General features: G+C 34.0%; 1 protein-coding gene across 1 annotated transcript; it reads right to left on the reverse strand.

Annotated features, from left to right (window-relative positions):
- Positions 1–879: 879 nt before the first annotated feature.
- Positions 880–17,719, reverse strand: LOC147079463 (pyruvate dehydrogenase phosphatase regulatory subunit, mitochondrial). Its single transcript, XM_085941256.1, has 15 exons — positions 17,313–17,719; positions 15,762–15,974; positions 15,105–15,268; positions 14,025–14,261; positions 13,807–13,914; positions 13,545–13,714; positions 13,039–13,231; positions 12,741–12,893; positions 8,095–8,252; positions 7,596–7,744; positions 4,992–5,289; positions 4,385–4,564; positions 2,837–3,037; positions 2,023–2,126; positions 880–1,127 (listed from the first exon to the last, which is right to left on the reverse strand). Exons 1-15 carry the CDS (start codon positions 17,579–17,581, stop codon positions 1,007–1,009), a joined length of 2,718 nt encoding a protein of 905 aa, XP_085797382.1. The 5' UTR covers positions 17,582–17,719; the 3' UTR covers positions 880–1,006.
- Between the last annotated feature and the right edge of the window lie 1,255 nt (positions 17,720–18,974).

Genomic DNA, 18,974 nt, shown 5'->3' on the forward strand with positions numbered 1-18,974 from the left:
AATAGTGACTTATTTGTTTTCGTTGAATTAAGAATGCATAATATTACAGATCGTGTTGATTAGTTTTTTAACCTAACCATAATCGATAAAAAATATTCTATATATATTATAAATGACATATTTGAAATTTTATCTATTATGGCTTTGTTTACACATGGTTTAAATGAATTTTAAGAACTAATCGATACCATCTGCAGTCTGTAGACTAACAATGTTTAGTGTGCACTACTTATGTCTGATCTTGACAGCCTACCTCCACCCTTCGCCGCCGATAGGTAGTATTAAAATTATTATTGAAAAGGGGTAACATTCCTAGAATCTACAATACAATAAAAATCACAATGGCAATTTGTACATGAAATGGTAATAAATAGTGAAGAGCAAGTGTGTTCAATGATTTATAACAAAGCTTTAGTTACCAATGAAAAAATAATAAATCTACATGATAAATAATGTATAATTTATATTGTTATACTGCGCTTAAACCTCGCTTTGTAATACAGTCAGTAAATATGACCTATTTTTAGTGACTTTGTAGTGATATAAACAAATTAAATGTCATCAAATAAGGAACTATCAATCTGACAAAATAATAGTAAATTTTATTGTATGTTAAAGAATAACAAAAATAATATTACGTAAATATTAATACTTGAGTATATAAATATTATAAAATAATTATTCTGCAGTCAAGAATAACAAGTCAGCTTTTTAATGTGCAATCAATAACAATGCTACTTGATAATATATATATATATTTTAAATACTTTTATTAGTTTTAAATAAATGTTTAAATAAAATAACATGTTTTTAGAAATAAAATAACACGTTTTTTAGAATTAAAAAACACCAACGAGTTATAAAAACATTTGTAAATGCTGCTTGTTTGCATCAGTCACTATTAATCTATAATCTTATCCTAAATTACATCAATGTATTCGCATAAGTTCTGTGCGCATTATTGATGAGAACAAATATTATATTATAGGAGTATTCCATTAAAATGTTATCGAGGTACAAGTATTTGATCGTCAGTTTTTTCTCTAGTTGCTTTGTAAGCTTCTCTTTCCTGGTCAGGATATTTGGTTGGAAGATTTGGAGAGTGTAAATTCACTTTGGCATTATATCTATAACAAAAAACAAGTGGCTGAATAAAGAAGTATTATTTTTGTATATGACATTTATTGTCAATAATAAAGTCTGCCTTTTTTAAAATGATTCAACGAGGCTATTCTAACACATCACTTGTGATAAATATATCACATTTATCATTTTATGTATACAGGCAGTTAATTATTACAATAAGTTATCCGTCTGAACTGTCAAAAAGTACTATCTTTTAACAGCCCCTCTCTTGGCTGTGATAATTTTTAGAGCGAAATAGAGTATGTCAATTTTACACTTATTTAGAATTGAGATGCAAGATCTGACTATTTGAAAAATAATACGTCACGACCGGCGACTTAATTGACAGTTCCCCACGAGCTGTCAAATTTCGAGTGGCTAGTAGTAACATAATATTTGTTTTACTACATCCTGCAATCACAATGACATGACTAATAAAATTGTAGGTTATGTTGATATGTTTGACGTTTCAATACAAAAATTTTGGGTTCGGGCATATACTTGAATTTGACCAACATGTCTACCAACCTAAATTCTTGCCGTATTAATTTGGGCCAATGGAAATAATGGAAACGTGCTAAAGTGCTAACTGTTAAGAATAGCTGCGCAGAAGGCGTAGAGCTGGGTATATTAAAAAAAAATGAACAATAATATCATTGGAGACTTCTCTTCCATAAACATACATCATTCGTTAAAAACCGAGAGTTTTAATAATCTTTATAATATTTAACGTCTACTTAGTGAACAGAATACACTGGCCTCGACATGAGTCCTGAATGGGTTGAGCGAATTCTTTGTAAAAATCTGTTAAAATAATCTTCATTTTGAAGCCCACATGGTCTTTTTTGAAGTGAAAATAGTGATTTATTTATGGAAATATTAAAAAGTAAACAATACCTAATCCCTCCGATGTCCACTTCATAATCTCCAGAAAGCACATATTCGTGTTTGACTGGTTGTGCGATTCCATCTTCAAAATTTTGAACAAATCCTAAGCAAACCTAAAAAAAGAGAATACATTTTCAATAATGGCACTCATGGCAAACTAAAAATTTTCTTCAACATAATTGGTTTGTAAACACAGCAGCAGTTGAGACCCAGCTTGTAGCTGCAACCAATCACCGAGTGCGCAATACTGACTTGCTTCAGCAATGCCTGGCCAGCTCATCGGAATGATACGGAATCCATGGGATTAATAAATGCATGTGACCAGTAGCATTTACAATTGGTTGTGTTTGCACTTGGGCTCATCGTAATTATAAGGAGCGTGACAAACCGGGGAGGATTCTAGCTTACTCCAACTCCTCCAATTGTACCTGTACCTTAAATATATTGTAGTTATTGGTATCTCCCATCTAACCAGCAAATTTTTGGCATGCTACTACTACTCTTCGTATCGGGTTTCGTGATACTATTGTTTTTGCCGGCTCATTGTCAAAAATACAGTGCACAAAACGTAGCCAGTGACTAGTGAAACATACTATTGATTAAATTGTGCCATACATACAGACCGTAGATCTCAGCATCTCTAATTCTTGCAGTCTCAGATTGATCTATGAATACGACGGAAAATTTTTCATTCACAAATATTCTGGGTTATTTTCAAGTTTCATAGCACAACTAAGAGCATTGGCTTTACGTAGGCTCTGCTAGGTCTAACAATTACATAATAAAAATTGAACATCGTTAGATAAAAACATTTGTTTCTCACCTGTTTTTTAAATGTGAATCCATATCCCGTTGTTGTGGTTTGCCCACAATGTATTCCATTTCTATAAATTGGTTCACCCCCCCAGCTCCACAGTTCGGTCTCTGCATCATGATCATTCAGCAACAATTGAACATACTGTCTTTTGATGCCTTCATCACGTTGCTTTATCAAAGCTTCTTTCCCAATAAAGTTAGCTTTTTTCTGAAATACACGCATTTATTTATTCGTTTGTATTTGCCGGCTACACCCTAGAATTATATCATTAATAATGTATTTTTGCACTTACAAAGCGTCATCGCGCCTTCAAAACCAGCTATCTGTTTTTTTGCAAAACTCGTTATTGAATATATTTCGGTATGTTTTTTGCCTGAACAGGTTTCTAGAAAGTATACACAATATATATGTATCACTTAATAGTATTAACTGTCAATTGTCAATGGAAAGACATTGTATTAATGAAAATAAAAGACCAAATGTAGTACTTATTACACATAATTTAATAATGGTTGAATAAGAAATTCTAAACTGAACTTCAAAATATTGTATTTAATTAGTATCTAGTCATGTCTCAATAAATAAATTTTAATTTTGAATTTAAAATTTTTTGATATATATAACTTTAAGAGTAATTATTTGAATACATTTGTAAATATCCTATTGAAGCGAACGAAACTTGATTACACTGACGAGCTTGAGATAATTAAAAATTAAATGAAATTTTAAACATAATTTTACTATTAACACATTGATCGCCAACTAGTTTTACATAAAATAGTTAAAAAATGATTATTTGTCTCTAAGGTATTATTTGATAGGTAATGAAAGAATATAATGTTTTTTTTCATTTTGATGATTTTTTTACGTAAATATTGGTTTTTATGATGTGCCGGCCACATGTGTCCGTCGCGGCGCCAACAAGTTAATTTATTCTATTGCGCCGTGCCGGCCATTTCGCCGGTCACCTGTCCATATGTGTTGACGAGAGCATGGTGCCATTTCGCGGTCGAATTATATTTAGATTTAGATAGTATAATAAACAGAAAAGGCACAAATACGGAATAAAAGTTTTCAAATTGGGTAGTATAATACCTGGATACACATAAACTGGAAATATACGTATACATACCTTATAATCATTTTTTTTATTCTATTTTTTTATTATTTACATATTTTTTATAACTTACATTTTTATCATCTATTTAATTTTTATTTTTATATCAACAAAAACACATTTACAATTTAAAAGGAAAACTTTTTTTTTCATTATGTACATTCTTTACATTAGTGAGCCTATATTTCGTGACTGGGAAGACATATTTTCAGGCCAAGTGGCAGTAATATACAGAAGGGCCATGCCGGTCACCGCGTATCGAAAAATGCACTGTGCGCGTGCCCGCCGGCGCTGTAGAACAACTCTAAGGCAGGTCTTCTTTGCCGGTCACCGGTGACCCCCATGGCCCCCTGAACGTAATCCGATGCCGGTCACCGGTGACCCCCATGGCGATCAACGTGTTAATAAGTTGAGGCAATAACATTACAAACACTTACATTAAATTTGACTCTCCACGCACGCCCACATTCTAGTGGAGTCGTCATTGTATCTAAATCCTGTCCCCAAAAAGCATAAAACTTTTCTACTCGTAATGCTCTCATTGCATAATATCCGACGTGCTTCAGCCCATATTTCTCTCCTGACTCCATGAGGCGTGAATATACATGGAGCGCAAACTGAAAAGTGAATTTTTATGTCTACTTTAGTTTTAATGTCTACGCTGTATTTAGTTAGGACCAAATACCGCTTATTTAACACATGCAACCTGTGCAGGTCTCCACCAAATCTTAAGGGTACGGTATATCAGTCCTTAGTACCAATTATTCATGAGCGACATTGTAACAATGGTTAGATTGTAAAAGTGCTGTTGATGGCCAATCATAACTAAAAGAAATCATTAAACCTACAACTATTTTTGTAGTTACTTTGATTTTGAAATCAGCAGTTTTGAAACATTAACGAAAATTTTAAAAATAAATAGCAGTCACATAATTTTAAATAATTAAAATGATGAATGATTTTCAAGGAGATTTTTTTTCATACCTATGCCTTACATGGATTTTAAAGGTTTCAGTGTAAAGCAGATTAATATACTTAATTTACCTCATTTGGTATGTAGAGAACATAGCCAAGTTCTCCGGTATGAGTGAGATTTAACGCTCGTATTCCATTGGCTAGTCCTACATCCAGTTCTTTATATGAAAAGAAAGGAAAGTTGGCGGGACTTAGATCCGTATCAGTCAATTCAGAGAGTAGAACTCTGGTAAAGGGACCCATCAAACAAATAGCAGTGTACATCGATGTTACGTCTGACATGGTAACAGACCCGTTGGAAGGAAGGCGGCTACCGATCCATGCTTTGCAACGCGTTTGCTGTATCGTAGGAGCAATCATCATATAGCTGAAAATATTATACAAAATGAATTAATATTTTGATATCTTATATATAATTTTTCAAATTTTGAAACCTGAAATGCGCAAGGGTTAATTTGAAGTCGAATGATGACACAACAAATGAACAAAACAAATGAAAATAACATTGCTGTCATTCGCATTTCGCACTGAAAAATAATTATTAATTAAAGTATATGTGAATAGACAGTGGTCGTCTCTTAAAATAATGGGAAACATTTTGCAAAGCATAATGAAAGTTTTTAAAAGACAATATTGACCATTTGGGTGATATCATTAATTATTAATTGTGGTAATAATTGTGGTAACTTGGCAGTGATATAGATATATGATGCCGGAATTAAGAAAGTATCAACTTTATAGATTTAGATAATATTTCGTATATCCTCGGGATGGGCTGTCCACCTAGTTATAAATAAACCTTTTTTTTTTTTTTGAAGTTATACTTCTTTTGGCACGTTTGGGAAAACAGATCAGAGTGTATTTTTAGCGTGTGACGAAGTTGCACGTGCCGATGTAACACATAATGTATTTGTATTATGATTATATTCATTTCGGTCTCAAGGGTACATGCGAATGCGCATAGTGTCATTTAGTTAGTCGTTCAATACAACCAAGTAAAGATCACGTGTTGTAAACATAACCAATATTGTGTCATAATAAATATATATGTTTATAAACAAATTTCTGGAGACTAACATTCTACAATGTTAATTTATATTCATAAAACTTTATTTATATTGGTGTATATTTATTTTTTATTGTAAAGATTTTGTATCAAGATTTGAAGCTATATGTAAGTATTATTATGAGTAAAATTATATATCAATAAATAAATAAATTTTGTGACTGTTGAATTGGTAAATAATTCAAAAAATATATTAGAATTTGATTTTTTATTAATTCTTCATGGGCACTCCTGAATCGATTATAACCGCTGTATGGCAAAGGTGAGTTTTGGTCCAATACAATAATTAAATTACAATTATCATGCGCTATATGAGACACAGATGAATCGCGTACGTTTTCATCAACCTAATCCACTGCAATATTAATAGACTCAGGTAACGGCTTATTTTGTTTTATTACGCCAAAGAAGTATGACTTTTAACGCGCTTAATTTTTTTTTAAATATTCTCAAATTTTTGGATTATCCACTGATTACATTGTGCCATAAAATCGACAATGTGAGAAATTAACATTATGGCAAAGGCAGGGTAAATCGAGAACTGAAGGCACTTGATACTACATATAGGCAAATCGCTTGGAATCAATTTTGATGAATAGGAAAATAAACACTATCGTTATATTTAATTAGATAATTTTCGATTAATCGGTTTGTTCTAAATCGATGCTATTGATTCATTATAAATGACTCAAGTTTTGGAAAAATCAGACTACATGATCATTTTAGGAACTATTGCTGGTACAGAGAGAATAAACACCACTCAATTCCCTCAATACCCATCAATCGGAGTAAACTATGATACCTTCCACTTTCCTGAAAGATACCGGTCTTCATCGTAAGCTTTGAGATACTACTTGGAAAGACAGACCTGTCCCTTTATTCGATTGCACAGACGGCGCACCATATATTTCACTCGCGGTGGGTGCAATAGGATAACGGCACTAAGGTGACCAGTGAATGTTTCTGCCATTCCATGTTCAGTCACTTAATCGCCCTTGTAACTCATCGAATTGGAACACACCATCACTTCTTAATGATTTAACATACTCAACAACTCACAACGATTAAAGTTGATTCCAGCATATTGAGCATATCGTTACCTATCCGTGAAAAACTGTAGCTGATATTGTCCAGGAATTCTGAATTTAAATTAATATTTTTGACATCGAACAATGTTTTGAGACAATTATTTTATTGTTGCGTTACGAAGGTTACCAATAATTATTAAAGAGATGCAAAATAAAGTTCATAGTTCCATATTTGGCCATTCTACAGATAAGTTTGTAGGTCTGTAAGTATATATCTGAGAAATTAAAATGTTATATTTAATTCCATTGCATTGTTTTTCTTCTGAAAAGGATAATATAAGGGAAACTTGAACAGTGCATATCTGGTGAATTAAACCACAAACTCATTTAATATTTCTTGCGTTGATCTTAGTTTTAGGCAAGGAATCTTCGGTAAAAATTTCAGCGCTCTACAGCCTGATGTTTCAGAGCCTTTAAATTCTGGACAAATTTAAGTGTTTTATAATATAGATTCAATAGTCATCAAAATGATCATTTTTGCTTCCACCAATCACATGTTTATTAAAAATCAATACTTACTGGTTCTCAGATAATCTGGCAAGTGAGCAATCGTTTTCATAGCCACCGTATATGTTTTGCATTCCAGTGTGAATAATACTGCCTACGGGAACATCAACGTCATTCGAACACAAGTACTGTAGAATATCCACCACTTCTCTGCCCTTAGACTATAAAAAATAGAAAGAAAAAAATATTATGCTTGCAATTTAGACAATCTGTTGTTAATGTGTAATAATTAATCAATATATATCTAAAGATATAAAAAAAGAAAAATATTCTTTATTTAAAGTCAAAGATAAACTTAATAAAACATGAATTCGTTAAAGGATCACAATATCTTATTATTCCATATCTTATTATGGGTATTTTTATCATTTATTAAATTTAACTTAATATGTTTCCTGTAATGCAGTGAAAATATTTGAAAATATTTTTGAATAATTCACAGTTAATCTATTTTATATTTATTTTTAAAAACATTGATTTTTAAGTGTACAACTTTTTGATTAATACATACCCAAAGATCAATCTTTGTGAATGAGGAATAGTCACAGATGCCAACAGTCTCCCGGCATGCTGCGTATTCCCGTTCTACAAAATCAAACCATGGAGGCTTTCCAAATGTATTAGTTTTGGCAATTCTAAATGGTCGTGAGCCATCAATAGTCCTGGCAGCTGAGAAGAAATTAAAAACATGGGGTATTTTAATATGAGAGAAGGATAATTTCACAATATAAAAATATACGATAACATTTATGTACATCAAAGATGTTGAAGAAAACCTTGTTCATATTCAAGACAAGGCCTTATAATATATATATCGACCGTTTTTAGGAAAAAGGGCGTAACCCTCACAGAACAAATTTTACAGGAGGGGCAAAAAAATTTTATGATTTTAATTTAATATTTTTTTTAAAATAGGCACATACATTGGGTGCATGATGATTGATGATTTGGTGTAATATATTTTTAATCCAATAATAATTAAAGAAATTACAGAAAAATCATTAAAATTGAGGGTAAATGCTTTTTTCCTTAAATTAAAGCTTAATTAATAACTTCGCCTATAGTAATAGGGAACGACTCTACCTACACTATGGCTGGTCCCAAGCCCGGATAAAGGAGGAGGGTTCGTCGTAGGGCTAATCACCCAACACGGTAAAAAAAACCCTGATTACGAACACCAAAACAACTGTCTTGGACCCCGGACTCCCCATAAACCAACGACCCAAGCAAAGAATTAAGGACAAACGATTATATATACAATGTGGCACATGGAACGTACGCACTATGTTGCAGCCGGGCAAGATGGAGGAGGTTGCAATTGAATTGCATAACGTCGCTTAAGAAGCAACTCCGCGGAAGTCAATTAATTAAAATTTTCAATTTTCATTTTCATTTCCTGAAAATTTTAATTAATTGACTTCCGCGGTGTTGTTTCTTAAGCGACGATAAGTATAAAATGAGCGTGACTGCATTGCTGGAAATAAGATGGGAGGGCGCAGGTTTCATAAACAAGTGAAACTACACTTTGTATTACAGTGGATCTGCAGGTACGCAGTGTCACTATGGAACTGGGTTCTTAATCAGCTCTGATATCCGCAGGGCAGTACTAGGATTTGAGCCAACGAAAGGTACACTTTTCAATATTACGTTCATCAACGTTTATGCCCCAACTGACGATGCGACCGAGGAAATTAAGATTAATAATATATAATTAATAAATTAAGATTATAAAATTAATAACGAATAGATTCTATGAAGATCTGCAGAGAGCCTGCGAAAAAGTCTCCCCACATGATGCTCTAATTATCTGGGGAGACTTCAATGCAAAAATTGGAAAAGAGGAAGCATTTAAAGAAGTAGCTGGGCAGTACAGTTTGCATGAAACGACAAGCAATAATGGTGAACGTCTATGCTTTTTAGCGGCTGCAAATAATTTAATAATTAGTAGTACATGGTTTAAACATAAAAATATCCACAAAGGAACCTGGAAAATACCTGGAAGTAATACATGCAACCAAATAGATCACATTCTTATATCGAAAAGAAGAGCGACAACGGTGGAGGATGTGCGCGTCTGCAGAGGAGCCAATTGCGATTCTGATCACTTCCTGGTGAGAGCAAAATTAAAACAAAAAATCTCCTTAATACTGAAAAAAGAAGGCCAGAGAAGAACTAAATGGAAAGCTGAAAAATTGAGGGATGAAGAAATTTTGGATAAATACCAGGAATCTATAGAAACAAACTTAAAAATTAATTTAATAACCGATGATGTGAATGTGGACTGGGAAAATACCAAAAACTGTATTATCACGAGTGCCACAGAAATTCTGGAGGAAAACAAAGCAAAAATAGATGCAGGATGGTTTGATGATGATTGCAGGCAAGCACTGTTTGAAAAAAATGCCTACACAGGGAAACGCGCCAAAATTACGAAACTTATAAAGAAAAGAGAAAAACTGCAACAAAGCTCTGTCGAGAGAAAAAGCGAATGATGCTCAAGAGAATACTCCAAGACATGGAATGTCAAAGAAGAAACAATGATCCCAGAAAATTTTACAAGACTCTTCGAAATCTAACGAAATCCTATCAACCCAGATTAAACTCCTGTAAGGATAGTGAAGGACAAATGCTGATCGAAAAGGAGGACATTATGGAAAGATGGAAAGGCTATTTCACAACACTTTTAAATCAGGCTTATAGTAATGGTCATGAGGAAACGGAAGAAGTATTGTACCACACTGCTGAGGAATTTATTGATGAGCCTACTATGCCTGAAGGAAGAAGAGCATTAAGAACACTGAAAAACAGCACTAAAAGCACCTGGAACCGACAGGATAACAGCCGAGCTGATAAAGAGTGGTGGCCCAACACTGGAAGCAAATATCCACAAGATAATTCTCAATATTTGGGAAAAAGAAATTCTACCTGAGGAATGGAAGATGGGTATAATCGTGCCTATTCTGAAAAAGGGAGGCAAAACAATGTGCGATAACTACAGAGGGATCACTATTCTAAACACAGCTTATAAAGTTTTCTCATCTGTACTGTATAGCAGGATGATCTATGGTGAGGAAATCCTGGGAGAATACCAATGCGGCTTCCAACCAAATAGATCTACCATAGATCACATCCATCTCATGAAGCAAACTATGGAGAAAGCGCACAAATACAACCTTACACTCCACCACCTGTTTATTGATTTTAAACAAGCTTTAGACAGCGTGAATAGGGATAAGATGCTGCAAAGCCTAAAAATACTGGGAATTCCCTTAAAACTAGTAAGGCTAATAAAGACCACACTGATGGATACTCAAGCAGTTGTCACTGTGCAAAATGTGCAAACTGAAAGCTTCAAAATCGAATCAGGTGTGAGACAAGGGGATGCGCTATCCACTATGGTATTTAACCTTGTGGTGGAATCCATAGCTCGTGAAACCAACATAAGAGGATGGGTAGATAACAGTACAGCGCAGATGTGCGCTTATGCTGACAACATAGTGATTACAAGCAGATCCAAACAGAGGATGATCGACCATGGTGGCACTATGAAAATAAAAGCAGAAAACGCTGGGCTGCAAATAAACCAGTCAAAAACTAAATATATGGTCAGCACACGCGATCAGGTACCGCTGCAGAATATAGACATAGGACAGCATGCATATGAAGGGTGGACATATTCACGTATCTCGGATCCAGCCTAAATACCCAAAATAAGACAGCAGAGGAGATAAAAATCCGCCTTATCTCCGGGAATAAATGCTGGCATGCCTGCAAGCGACAAGTGGGGTCGAAAATTCTAGGCCGAAGAAGTAAACTTCTAATTTATAAAACAATTATAAGGCCAGTGGTCACTTATGGCTGTGAGACTTGGTGCTTAACTCAAAACGAGGAAAAAAAAATTAGCTGTCTTCGAGCGCAAAATCTTTGGACCCACATTGGAAAATGGGAACTACAGAATAAAAATGAACCACGAGTTGGAAGAGCTGATTGAACAGCAAACAATCATAAGATACTGTAAGTCCCAAAGACTACGATGGGCGGAACATGTGGAGAGTATGCCTGAAGTTAGAGCGCCAAGGATCATGACGAAGTGGCTACCCCAACGGAAGAGACCCAGAGGCCGTCCAAGAAGGAGATGGGCTGACGCCGTAGAAGTGGACTGGCTTCATATAGGAAGACCCGGTAACTGGAGAAGTGTGGCGAGAGACCGGAGTGAGTGGAGAGCGGTTGTGGAGGAGGCCAAATCCCACCCCGGGATGTAGCGCCGTGGAAGAAGAAGAAAGCTTAATTAATCTCAATTAAAACCTGAATTTAGATAATAATTCGGCATTTGTGGCTTACTTCCTTTTTATAGAATGTGTATTTAGTTGTATACATTGTTAATATCTAATAAAAGCACTTTTCGAAAAATCGAGGGTTACACACTTTTTCCTAAACACAGTCATTATTTACGAATAAAAGTGAAACTGAAATAAGGTTTACTAAGACTAATTAATGACCAAATTAGCTGTAAGTCATTTCACATTGCAGTTTCATTTGTAGCGACCGTCAAACTGTTATCGGCCGTATTTGTTAAAAATCGCAAGCATTTCAATGAATACAATTTTAGATACATTCAATCAGTCAATTCCATGAATTATTAAATGATCTGATATTTTCAAGTGAGAAGAACTCAAGTGGAGGAGTGCGGAGTATGGAGTGCAATCTACAAGATCAGATTCATTTGACATCCGATGATAATGATGATTTTCCCATGATACCTCGAGATGCTGCCTCCATGTAGCATGTTTATGTTTTCTTCCAGAAAGTAAAGATGATATTTAGAGATTATGATAGTTCTAGATGTTCCCGGTGAAGTGATCTCCGTAGTCCAGACATGCCATATTTGTTGTGAGTGTGAGGTTTCTACTGCCTCACATTTGGTCCTTACAGATCTATCTATATTGGAAGCTATTATTCACAGCCTTCCTCTTACTTAATATAGACATGCCGTTGCGATTTTGAGAGTTTTGGGAGTATCGCAACGCATGTTCAACTGTTTATATTGAAGGAAAAGGGAGTCACCACCAGTATTGTGAAGGACTCAATCAATACAAAGGCTCATATGAATCCGTCCACTTATAGTCCAAGATCTAATGTATATATATGATTACTCACTGTTTTCTTTTTCAAACCATGTGGGCCTTTCGTACCCCATCACTTGTCCAAATACAGCTCCCGCTTCTTTGAGCACCGGATAAATTGGAGACATCCTTAAATTCCGCCCCGTTTCAAACTCATGGCAAGGGTACGGGATTTGATAATGCATACCTGGAAATGGAGATCATTGTTACTATCATTTCACTAAGTGACCCAAGGAGCAAATAAATTTGAATATCTACTTAATTAATAACCTACCGTATTAAATAATATCATACAGTGAAAATATTGTAAGGACACTACAAATCTTTCTCACCAGGTACTTCTCGAACTCTGTCTCTCAAAAATTTGCGGTTATTATGGAGACCAAGAAAGCGTGATATGTCAAGTTCATACATATCAAAAGGAGTGAAACCATCAGCAATTATGTCGGCTGTGGCCTGTCCTACACCACCCGCAGCTGATATTCCAACTGTCTTCATGCCAGCCGTCACAAGGTAATTTGACATCTAAAGAATTAACAAACACAATAAATTAACCGAACAGTTAAATTTAGATTACATAAATGTAAAACTTTGAGCATCATGTAACAGTTTTATATTGTTCGAGTCAATCACAGTTCTTCATTGTGTTGTTTAAAGATTAGATTATCACAGTTTGTTCCTCAACCTATCTTAAGCATTACAGAGATGTTTATCGATTAAATGAGCTCGAAACATGTGGACAGAGGGAGGAAACTATTTTGCTTAATGAAATAAATTTATAAATTGAAATAAAGGACCACATTACAAAAATTGTTTTTATAATAGATAATTTTTACACCTCTGGAGCTTGGCCAATAATCCATTTACAATCAGGCGAAAATGCCTCGAGTCCATTGCAAAGTTTCTCTAATTGAACATTTTTAAGTGACGGCATTCTTAGGAGAATTTGCTCAAGCAAAACATGAAAGTGATCCCAGTCTTCGGGATGATATCTCTGACTACTGTCACCTGGAATCATTGAAAATGTAGATTAGCTGTAAGTTATTACTTAAATACATAAATTAAAGTTTTTTATAAACAATTTTTTTAAAAACATTTACCTGATTGCTCGTCTTCAGATACCGGTTTAGCATTTGGTTCAAATCCCCCGGCCAAAATTCGACCTTCATTTTCTCTAAAATATATGTGACCGTCTGGATCCCTTACAACTGTAATCGTAACAAACAAAAAAATTGTAGTATGAAAACCACAAATTTGTTGAAATATATTTTTTTGGAAATTATACTGTATAATTCAGTTTGCCAGTATGTTTACTTACCGGGTGTCATAGGATCAATGCCTTCAATAAGTTTTGTGTGCAAGTAGTAATGTTCGGTTGCATGTAAAGGCACTTTAACATTTGGTTCTGATAGTTGACCAATTTTCCTAGCCCAAAATCCAGCACAATTGACGAAATAATCACACTCAAAGTCTCCTTGCGTTGTTTCCACCAAGCACACTTTGCCTTTTCTACTTTTAACACCAATAACCGAGCAGTTTTCCATCAATGTTAAGCCTGGAATTTACATCCATTGAAACAATAAATTATTATAATAATCACCCATTTTTCATTTGTTTCACTGTGGTTGGAATATTTTGTGTCCAGAAATTTGTATGTATGCAGTTTGCCGTATCACACTTCACCGTGAAATGTTGTATCGGAAATATATGGTCGCATATTAAAGACTGTCCAACCTCTTTCGTTCGTATAGTACTGAGATAAAATTCATGTCTAAATAAAACACGGTTCTTGTCGGTTTACACACAGTGTTTCCCAACCATATTTCTGCCAAGCCCAACATCAACGCTTCAAAAATCTCCATGCCCCCCCTCCCCCTATCAAAATGTTATAGTTACATAACTAATTCTGAAAAAAAATGAATTACTTCAAATGAAAAATGCACACAGGCAATACTACTTTTAATTTAAGTTTCGTAAATAAATATGTATATTATGTTACAAGTACAACTCGGAAGAAAATTAGTGGGATCTTTGTGCTATTTGTTGTGACATTGTGATATTTTCAAGATGACTTTTTTGCCCCCCAAAATATTCAAATTGCCCCCCAGTGGGGCCCAGACTTTACAGGAAGCCAGCGGCAAACAAATTTTGAAAATAGCGAATTATACTGGATTATTTGTTAGGTTGGGTTAGGTCAGGATAGGTTTTCATTCTTGAATTATTCATGAATTTTGCCAAAATCAGCTATGAAAATTGAATTATTGTTCATAATGAATCTAATAAAATTAGAGACTATAGTATACGCCATAAGGTCATCTCTTTCCGATAGAAAGCTCATGGCAAACTGTGCCACGGTGAAATGTTTTACGTACAACTTACATGTAACCGGAATATTTACCCGAGTTGATAGCTTCTTGAATGAGTGTTAAGCATATCTGATAAGAATCACCCACTCCATCTCCTGGAATCCACAATCCTCCCTGAAGATCGTCAGTTCGAATTAGAGGACACAGTGACGCACATTTATCAGGAGTTATTAATTCGCATGGAATATTCCAAGCCCTAAAACAAAGTAAATTAACTGGTCATGATACAAGGAAGATGTCTAATGTATTATACAAATTATACCTATATCTTCCGTATTGAAAAAATAGAGTAAGTAAAATATTAGTCACTTTTGAAAAGACTTATTTTTTTTTTTTTAATGATTAATTAACTTTATTTTTCTAATGGATCTCTAAAACTGTCAGTATACTTGAAAACTTTAATATCTTAAATATAATAAATCAAAAACTACATTCAGAAAAAATAATATTTGCTTTAGCACTTCAATGCGCATTTATCGGTGCAATTACTTTAATTGATAAGCATACATACTTAATATGAATAGAAAAATAAATATCAAATACTTAAACACTATTTATTATTATATATTGTCACCATTCAGACAAGTCACCATCAGTATAAATTGCAGTTTTGAGTTAAATATATTATCCTATCAGTTTTTGGAAATAGATACCGCATAGTTTAATAAATTTAATATTGAATATCTTACACAGATTGTGCTTTCATTCTCCGATAAACTGTCATTCTATCTCTGGTCCTTGCCAAAAGCAATGACCCGCACTGCTTCCAGCCAGTTGCAAGTCCGGCAGAATCCAATGACTTCAGCAACTGAATTGAGGATTGAGCAAGTTTTACTTGAGACAATGTCGGCTTGAACATTCCCACCAGGCCGGATGAATGCCATACAGTTCCGCTGCCTACTCTGAAAATGGATGCAAAGTTTCATGATGTTTATACTTTAAATGGTGTAAGGCTTTTTTATATTAGAATCTAAGTGCAATACACTACTATGTTATGCAAGGCAATTACATACAACTACATTTTTCTACTTTATGTTCATTAAAATTAACCAGAAACTGTTTAGTAGTTAATCCACATAATTGATATGCTTTGTTTATCAAAATAGGTTATATTACAACGTTTTTATTAGGTCGTATTCTTATTTGTCCGGTGGTTGTTTATCCAGTACAAATCTTGCAATCGATTTTTAACTAACTTCCCGACTAGCTAGACATTTGAAACTTTTAGAATATATCAGAACACGATGCCAATACATTCTTTTAATACTTTTAGCCATCTTTAAGTAGAATTGAATTCATTTTCAGTTAATTCTGTTTTTTGTATGAAGAGTTATTTCGGAAGAAATCCGTAATCCAATCCACTATTATTGGTTGCTAGGGATCCGGGATCCTACAAACTAAATTATTAATATATATGTGCGTTACTATAGAAATTAATATGAAATGTCAAATTGACATTTCAGTATTATTTCTATCAAGTACAAATTTTTTTGATCGTTTAAGCTAGTCAAGTTTATATGATTCAACAGAAAATTTAAAAACGCTGTATATAAAAAGTTTTTTTTATCTTGTAAGAGTTTATATTAAGTCTTTTAGTGCTAAAGACGCACTAGGCGCGTAATGATTAACTGGCCATTTGATATAATTAGCATGATACTTAAATGTGGGCCGCATCACTACTGATGTGACGAAAAAAATCATGAAACCCACCCTTTTTTACAAAACATATTTGAGATTTTAAAAATTATGCGTGTTTTTTAAATTAATCGTGTGCAGCAACACTCATATACCAGATCTGATGTGGATCATAATGATAATCCTCGTCGGGTGTCACTATCTGTGCGTCAAAGTCGAAACGAATCTCAAGATATGCGAAATTCCTGATAATAAATGTGTTTCGGGCCGCACATAAAAGCATAAAGGGCCGCAGGTTGAGTATCGCTGATCTAAACTAAGCAATATGCAATCTTAAAACTGATTTTACAGTAAATAAACAAAATTAAACTAAATGACAACTTGACATGTTCCATAATAATATTAGTAAATAAAATGTTAAATCTTTTGTTTACATTTTGGTGTTTTGAAGTCCCAGGTATGTAGTCTTTAAATCTTTAAATTAATAAAACGCGTAAGAGCCCGGAAGGAACGTTTCAGTTGCCAAGTAACACACGATGTGTAGAAGAGTAGTCGAAAATGATGCTGGTTTATTGAAAGGAAGACGGAAGTTATTTAATACATACCTATCTTGTTCCACCAATATAGTGTGTTCTCCCAATCCTTTCTTAGCTAAATGATATGCTACAGAAGCGCCCATTGCACCACCACCACAAATAACCACACGTGCCTTCTTAGGCGAAGTACTTACAGTCCGAGTCCCATAATACTTATTAACTGAAAAACTCGCACCTAGTAAGCCATAGCATTCTAACCTATAGCCATTATGAATAAAATTATAACGACTGCGGTTGCATACCGTATTAAAATTATTTGGCTTTAATATTTTCAACATTTTGAAAGCTGTTAATGCTATTGTCACATATTTTTTCACAGTCACTACGATGGTTCACAAATTTTGCTTATTTGACAATAATTATTTAGCCAACTTTATTTAACTTGACTTGACACTTCAATAACTTTCATAGACAATGTTGCCCATAGACAATATGCGTGCGGTGCTGCCAGAGTGCCAGCTAGATAAAACTATATTCGGTTCAATATTGCCACGGTAGAGACTTGATAAAGTCTAGTCTACTTTCGTTTGGTCTACCTTGGATCTTGCATCACAGTGTATAATACTTACTAGTAATAATGGCATGTTTTAGAATAAATTGTGTCTGCCAAACTTTTCTAACCTGGCGGCACACCGAGGAAGGAAAATATATTTCGCGTCACAACAAAATATGAATACCAAAAAAAGGGTAATTTTAATTAATATGAATAAAATAATATTAATCTTAGTACCTATACCTCGATGACATTAAAATAATACTGTTTTCACATCAATAGATAGGAGATTTTCAGGGCTCGAAATGGACCGGAGCGTCGTTCCGAGTCACAAAATAAATTGGCAAATTAGGTATCACTTCGTGTCGAGAAAAAAAATGTTGACCGTCTGAAGTAGATAGGCCATAATAACAAAAAAATCGAACACACTTATCTTATAGAATATAACTATGTCAATATTTTTGAAAAATTATTGAGCGTTCCGGTTCGTAAAATTTTATATTTCGAGCGATGGAGATTTTGAAAAAATAGATAAACAAACACAAAGACTTTCCATGTAGGTACCATATTTTGTAATCGTTAAAACGGTACCGTTATTTTTTTATTTATTTCATCTCCATGCATGCTGTGATAGGTATCTACCTTATTCGAACAAATACGAAAATCCAAACGGCAACAGATAGAGAGACTGTAAAAGCTAATCAAGGATCTAAACCAATTGATATCACCTCTATCTCAGAAAATGAGGCTTTGTGCAATAATCGTTGTCAATGTAGAAATATTAATTTTATTGTATGACCCACTCATATATTTTAAAATCAAAATATGATGGAAATTAATACATACCTACTGATAATGTTTCAGATATGTTTTCTACTGTCTTTTGTACTTTTGACAAATTTTAAATTTATTTGTGACAACATCTAGGTACTGGCAAATAATCAAGCTGTAAGTAAAGTTTTTAATCTTTCTAGCCCATCGTCCTAACTTTAAAAACCTCTCGGTAGGTACACAATATGAACAGATTCGCAGAAGTCTTCTTGTTTCGCAGCACACCTGGAACCCCTGGCGACACACAGTTTCGCAGACACTGTTATAGAGTAATAATTTTAATAGCTGTTATACAACATAGGTAGTTTAATGATTTAATATACTAGGTAAGTACCTACCATGATATT

The sequence above is a fragment of the Rhyacophila brunnea genome, unplaced genomic scaffold, assembly GCF_057557595.1.
Source record: "Rhyacophila brunnea isolate RB1 unplaced genomic scaffold, BYU_Rbru_1.0 scaffold_1, whole genome shotgun sequence".
NCBI classification, from domain to species: Eukaryota; Metazoa; Arthropoda; class Insecta; order Trichoptera; family Rhyacophilidae; genus Rhyacophila; species Rhyacophila brunnea.